Below are 7,230 nucleotides of genomic sequence, written 5' to 3'. Positions count from 1 at the left end.
TCTAATAAAAGATACTGCCTCTAGCACACTGACTGCTTGCTTTCTTAGACCAACACGGCTACAACCTTTATCCCTGGTTATATTGTAATGCATGTTTGCACAGAGGGCCTGCATCCAGACGAGCGTGGATGTGCAGTATGTGTAGACCTGTCTGTGGCACCACACATGCAGGTGTTCCCTACACTGCTACCTTGCAGTGAGGGCATTTTCTTGACCCCAGGGGTCAAAAAAAGCCCACGCCAAAAAACAAGGAAAAAAAAGTGTGGCAGTGCACATTGTGGCAGTGCACACCACCCAAAACTGGAGCCTGGCCAGCTGAAGGTATGCGCTTCAGCTGCCGGCAAGGCTTCTTTGCTGCCGATGCAGTCTCAGGAGGACCCCAGATAAGGCTGCTGGGGCCAGCACAGTTGCTGGCCCCAGCATCCCCTACCCCACTGGGGTAACTGCCATGTGCCAGAGCACACATGGCATGGGTGTTCCCCAGGGACAAGCAGCCGCAGCACAAGGTGTGCACTGCTACTTGTGCTACTTGTCCCTGGGGAAACAAACATCCATGCTTGCCTGGATGTGTCTGGGGTGGGATCTACGGTGCAGGTGCATCCTCCGTTGATTTGTACTCCACTCAAGAGTTTACAACCAAACTTCCCAGGAGGGGCAGGAGCATTTCTATTCAGGCAGCAGTGAGGGAGTCATTTGAGTCCATGGCTCATTATCAGGGATCCTGGTTTTCTCTGATTAAAAAAAGTCCCCAATTTTTGGGTTAAGAAAAGGTATCCAAAATCCACATACACACACACACAAATTGGTGTTTCATTTTGATTACAGAAAAATGTGGATGGGGCGGGGCAGGTTTTCCTTGCACTTCCTGAGAAAACTGGGAATCTATTTAAATCAGAGAAAGCCTAGATCCCTGCTCATCATCATCTCCCTGACTCCTCCTCATCTCTGCACTGGACAGGTGTTAACTGCTCTCTCCTTTTTTAACTGTCTTGATGTTCCACTAATTAAGCCGACCTTTCTTTTTACAATTCTGCTATTAGCCATCCAGGTACCGTATTTTTCGGACTATAAGACGCACCTGACCATAAGACGCACCCAGTTTGACTCATACCGCTTGGTATTACTATTAAAGGGCACCAACCAACCTGTGTCTCCCCTGCCATGACGGGCTCCTTGCCTGCCTGTCAGGGCACTGTGCTGCATCACATAGTCCCGGCCGGGACGTTACCTGGTACCGTACCTAGCTGCCTCCTGTCTCAACGGTCTAACCCTGTCAGTCTGTCAGTGACACACACACACACAGAGGGGAGGCGTGGGCTGTGCCGATCATGTGACCTGACTGACTGACATTGAGACTCCAGGAGGCGGGACTTCCCCCACACACACAGCAATCCACAGCATGGGAACGGCAGCGGACAGTAAGCGGGCGCATGGGACCGCAAACAAATGTTCTGGGGTACCACACCTTCGGACCATAAGACGCACCCTCGTTTTCCCCCCACTTTTGGGGGGAAAAAAGTATGTCTTATGGTCTGAAAAATACGGTAACTTTGCTCCTAGCTGACAGATCAGCAGACAGCTTTTAACTCTAGCTAAAAAACATCAACCTGGGCACAGAAATAACTTCTGGTGAAACATCAGCTCGGGTGAGGACATAATTGTTGGTGAAGGCTCGGTGAAGATGCTCAAGGCTGTGGGTGCCTGAGGGAGAGGCACATTTCTCTGATGACAACAGGCCTCGAGGCCCCGCATCGCTCAATGCTTTCACCCTGTGTTTTGCACAGTTCCAATAATCTCATTTTTGCTTTTGCTTCCATCCCCCCGCAGCCACGTGGCCGTGGCAAGGTTCCTGCTTTCTTTTTGCTGGGAAACAAATGTACGCGGCGCCCCCCGCAACGGGTGCAGCACAGCCCGGCAGCCACCGCCCCCCCTCGGAGGTTTCCAGGCAGCGGGTGACGTCAGATCAGGCCAACTCCAGCCGTCCAGCGTTTGCACGAGGTGCTCTCCGCTCATGCGCGGAGTCTCCCGACGCCCCGCGATGAGCCCAGGCACTCATCCCCCAGCATGCCCTGCGACGCCATCTCCCGTGATGACTTGCGGCATGGACTCTGTTTCCCGTGGTGCCGTGCAAGAGGGAGCCCGGCCAGGGCCTGAGGTGGGATTGCGGATGCCGCGGGCGCTGCGGGGCGGCCAGGCCGAGCCGGGCCCGCGCTGCGGAGCGCTGAGGCAGCGGGAGTACCGCGTGCCGGCCGAGGGACAGAGCCGCTGCCCTGATTCCGCGCCCGCTTTGGCCGCCCTAGGCGATGTGGGCGGGGGCTGGGCCGCGCTGGGCTTCATCACCGTCCTGGGCTTCGCCTCCCGTTTCTACCGCCTGCCGCAGCCGCCGCACGTCTGGTGAGGCACCTCACTGCTATGGTAACGGGGCGGCTGTTCGGGGTAGACCAAGTTCGAGGGGGCGGGGCCTGGGGTTGTGGGCGGGGCCTCGCGCTGGATTGGCGGATGCCTCTGCCAATCTACAGCCCCACGGTGCTACGGGGCGATTCTGCCCAGTCCCCGGCAGTGCGTTATGCCCTGGGGCCCGCAGCTGCTTTGTGGTTGGCTGCGTGCTCGGCGGGAAAGGGGAAGAGCGCTCCTACTGGTCTTGTGGCTCCTGGGAGCCTTTTGTACAGGCTCACCCTGGTCTCCTGGGCAGGCTTGGCCTTAGCTCTCGTTAGCTGCCAGCTGCATTGTCTGGTGCCACAGTGCAGCGCATGGCCCAAGGCAGCAATCCCCACCACTGTGACTTGCACCTGGGCAGACAAGGCGAATGCACAGAGCCGGGGTGCGAGGCCTAACCTAGGGGCTGAGCCTGCATCCGGTGTAACTTCCCTGTGGTGAACTGATGTGCTGCATTTTTAGGCAAGGGCTTTAGTGGGTGATGTTTTCTGTCAGACTCACTGTACTGTTAGGATAGGCTTACGCCTTTGGGTACTGCAGTACCCGTCGTTGAGGCAGCTTGTCCTAGTCTGTCCCAATCATGCTGCTGGTGCAGTAAAAGACATCACCCACCAAAATTCTGGTCTCTTGCAGATTTCCTGGACGTCATGGCTATAGCACAGGGGTAGGCAAAATACAGCCCAGGGGCCAGATTTGGCCCACAAGGCCATTCTATCCGACCCATGGGGCCCCTAAAAAATTAAGAAAGTTAATATTTATCTGTCTTTGGTTCATGGAAAAAAAAAATGACAGGAGCCAGGGGCAGTAGGACCCAGGAGAAGCCTGGCAGCCTCCCCACCCCACCCTCCCAGTCTTCTTGCCTGGGACCATTTGGGTACCCCATGCCAGAAACTCAGGTAAGTTGGGGGCCACACCTTGGGGAAATGGCCCCTCCCCTGCCCCATAGCTGGCACTCTCTGCTGCAGCTGCTCACAGCTCACACTGGGTGTCCAGAGCAGGCACAGGCAGCCCCAGGCAGGCTGCGAGTGGCTGCAGCGTGGGGCGCTGGCCCCAGGGCAGGGGAGGAGCTACTCCCCCCGCCCCGTGCTTAGCACCAGCTTGTAACCTGCCCCTGCTGCCAGCCTGCGCCCTGTGCTGGCTCCAGGATCGCCTGTCAGGGCTGCTCTGGCAGCAGCAGCTGTGGCCTCCTGAGCTTGCCGGGCCAGGCAGTGTTTGCTGCTGCTGCCCACCCAGAGGCCAGGGCACCTGTCAAGGGGCGGGGCTACCCATGCGGCCCTCAACAGCTGGGTAAGTGGCCCTCCGCCTGAAATAATTGCCCATTCCTGCTATACTTTGACACTTGTTACTCTCTACTAGCTTAAATATAACAGTATAAAGATGACTCCTGGGCTGCAAGTGCCTTTCCAGTTAATAAAAATACATTGCAACAATCATTAGAAAAATTAAATGGCAGCAGCAGCACATTTTCGTTTCTGTTATGCAAACCAGTCAACAGGTCCATTGCAGATCAACATTTTTGACTCTTCTTGTTCCCCTTCAAAAACCTAATTTCCAAAGCCACCCCATCCCTGGGCTTGCACTATGGAGCTTTGCTGAAAGCCTGGAAGGACCACATAACCCTCCTGATGAGGGGGCTTCCGATACTGAGAAATCTTCATGGCAAACACTCTCTTATAGATTGAGTGGACTCATGTTGGGCACTTTCTGCTGCTCTCCACTGTGTCAATATGGTACTGGAAGGGTGCTGTATCTCATGTGGGCAGCCTGTTAGTAAAAGGCCAAAAAACCTTTCAGCTTTTGAAAGACTAGGCAGGTCCTGGATGTTGTATTTGTGAAGAACATTGCACAGAATTTATGCCATATTTATGGTGAGAACTTATTTAATAAGTAGTCTTAACATGTTTTCCACCAGTTTCAGTTTATTTTTGGGTTTACTGTGTGCTCCCATGTACAGAGTGTTGCCAGTCTAGTTTAGAGATGATAATATTTAGGCACTAGTAGAAGACATCTCTGGGTGTTGGGTTACCTTCTCTTCCTGAGCACATTTTTCTGTTCTTTTTCTAGTTGGGATGAAACTCATTTTGGCAAGATGGGAAGTTACTACATTAACCGGACCTTCTTCTTTGACGTCCACCCACCTCTGGGGAAGGTGAACAACTCTTTTCAGATCTTCCATACAGGAGTCATTGGAGCAGCTGAAGCAAAGCCTATCTCTCCCTTCAGGTCAAAAGATAGGAGGAGGATCAGTTTCTGTGTTATGTTTAATGTCAGTCTAGCAGGAACCTCAGAACATCTGGCCACCTGCTAAGGATGTGACCAGTGCTTTTTTTCTTTATGGGAAATGCCCAAAATGGTAGAGTCAGCAGATTGCTAAAAGTTGGGTGTTGGGAAGCCCTTATTTGTTCTGAGAGAGAGTACGATACTAAAAGATGCATAAACGGGCTGTAGGTCTGCTTATGTGCGTTTGCCAAGTACTTGCACATCAAGTGGTTTAACTAGCGTCAACCTGAATAAAGTGCCCTGTCAACTGATAAGCAGTACTCTGTTTTTTGAGCAATGTAATCTAGAGGCCAGTTGAACATACCTATTACTTGGTTCATTCTTAAAATATTCATTTAAGAAAAGATACATTTTGTTGGTGGATGAGGATAGCAATTATGTGAGTATCTATAAGTGCATAGGCTAGTTACTGTTCTGCAGCCAAACACCTTATTAAGGTCAGAACTCATTTCAGAGTCTTCAGTGGTGCACATAACAGTTAGTACATAATTGGGGTTGAATACACTCAGAATGGAGATCTCCTAACATTTCAATCCTTCCTAAAAATGTGGTCGTTGTCCATTTCAGTTTTTCCTGCAGGCAGCATAATAGCTTCCATGAAACTGACTGTCATCATGTTAATTTCGCTTTATTGCTACTTGATAACACTATGAACCACTGCTCTTTGCAAGCTCAGGAATTTTGCTGCAGGGGTTGGTTACATAAGAGCTACAACATTTTTTTTTTTATTGCAAACTTAAGTTCTGCAGCTATTAATGGTTTAAGTCCCTACCTCAACTGGGAAAGCTTCCCACTTGTCAGATGAGGGGATCTTATGAGCCTGCCTCAGCGGTGCTCAATCTCTTGCCCATGGGGCCATGTCATCCAGTCCAGGACTCTACCCAGGGGTCCAAAAATTTGGTGGTAGGGGAGTGGTGGCAGTATGAATTGCCATGGTTGAGCACCACTGACAGGGGCAGATCCAGAGTGGTGTGGTGGCACAGCTGCACCCCCCTTTCTGGTCACACAGCAGGAGCAGTAGCTGGAGATTTTTTTAAGTTTGTTTAAAACTAAATAAATAAATATACTGCAGCCCTCACTGCAGCCCCCTACTGTAGCCATCCCTGAATCAAAGTTCCCAAATAAAGTAAGAATTCCTGCCTCACTGCTCTATGCTCGGAGGAACATCCCTTCTATTCTCCTCCCTGCTCCCTTCCTTTCTGTTCTCCTGACTGCTATTGTTCCTGCTGTCCCAGGGACAAGAGAAGCTCCTGTCCTGTACCAGCTGGGCTGTGTGGGCACTGGGCTCAGCCCAGGAGAGCAGTAGTAGTGGGCAGGTGGGTTCCCCTGCCTGGTTCTCCCCAGGTGTTCCCTGCTAGCCCAGGAGCAGCTGCTGGGATGGTGAAGCTGCCCAGCACCACTGATGTCCTGGGCTGAACCTGCCCTTGTGTAGTGCTGCTGGACTGGCTCTGGAGCTCCCCTCAGCCCTGGTACAGCAGAGATAGTGGCAGCAGTAGGTATGGGGAAGGGAGGAGAGTATGAGTAGGGAGGGGAAGGTGTGGAATTATAACCTGCTTTGGCAACTTAAAGTTGCTGACTGCAGCTCCCATGGATGGGGACAGGTCTGGGAGCAGAGGTGCAGCCATCCCTGCAGTGCTGGTTGCTGCTCCTGCATCCCCTTTCATAAAATCCTGGATCTGCCTCTGACTGCTGGCCAAGATTATTATCGTGCCTCTCGGATCATTTGTACAGTCCCAGCATGAATGCTGTTCCCAAAGTGTCCAAACAGTAATCAGATAGTAGCTAGGTATATCTGGGATGTCATGGGCATCTTCCTTGCAGCTGGAGTGAAACCCCTTCTTCTGAGGTGGTTTCACTCACCATGTTTTTTTTTCTTTTGCTTTCAGATGCTAATAGGACTTGCTGGCTATCTGAGTGGGTATGATGGCACATTTCCTTTCCAAAAACCTGGGGACAGATATGAGCAGCATAACTACATCGGCATGAGAGGGGTAAGAATCTATAGGCCAGAGCCTGACCATCAGCTCAAAAGTGAAAACAAATCACTGAAGGAAAGTAGACTCTTCTTTTGGTGGAAATGCAAGTTTCCCTCCTTATTTTTGGCTCCTTAGTTCAGACTGTTATGTTCCTTCAGAGTTTGAAGATGGGAGATTTTTACTGATACTTGCTACATTTTCACTCTCGTACCTCATCTGTCTCAATAGATTGGTCCTGGAATTTGTTGGATAGAATACGCGCCACCTCTGTCCAGCATCATGTTGTCATGTCCAGTCGGGTGGTGAGGTGAAACCCACATTTCACCTTCAAGTTCCCTGTTCAGTCATCTGGCCAGGATGAAATTAGGATGCATTGATTCTGAATGAGTCATGAAGCTACTTGTAAGATGCTTATATAGATGGTTTATTATATCTAGAAAGAAACAAGAAAATAAACCTTGTTACTAGCATCTGTAAGTGTTGAACTGTTTGTACAATTGATATTCTCTGAACGATGTTATCTTTAGTTTGGCAGGTG

General features: G+C 51.1%; 1 protein-coding gene across 5 annotated transcripts in view; it reads left to right on the top strand.

Moving 5' to 3' along the window:
• The first annotated feature begins 552 nt into the window (after nucleotides 1-552).
• Nucleotides 553-7,230, top strand: part of POMT2 (protein O-mannosyltransferase 2) — a 49,068-nt gene continuing 42,390 nt past the window's right edge. For 3 of the 5 annotated variants that reach the window (XR_016440353.1, XM_090033771.1, XM_090033770.1), the window contains exons 1-3: nucleotides 553-2,394; nucleotides 4,501-4,585; nucleotides 6,603-6,707. Coding sequence is in view for 4 of the 5 variants with exons in the window: in XM_090033771.1 (XP_089889897.1) it covers nucleotides 2,012-2,394; nucleotides 4,501-4,585; nucleotides 6,603-6,707 (573 nt within the window). In the remaining variant the exon portion in view is untranslated. Of the gene's footprint in view, nucleotides 2,416-4,500; nucleotides 4,660-6,602; nucleotides 6,708-7,230 lie in introns of those variants that run through there. The other 2 variants (XM_090033772.1, XM_090033773.1) reach the window with 2 other exon arrangements.

The sequence above is a fragment of the Crocodylus siamensis genome, chromosome 2 (genome assembly GCF_052110815.1).
Source record: "Crocodylus siamensis isolate JL-2025a chromosome 2, ASM5211081v1, whole genome shotgun sequence".
Classification (NCBI taxonomy): domain Eukaryota; kingdom Metazoa; phylum Chordata; order Crocodylia; family Crocodylidae; genus Crocodylus; species Crocodylus siamensis.
The sequence above is the reverse complement of the archived record's forward strand: the minus strand, read 5'-3'. Positions and strand labels throughout refer to the sequence as shown.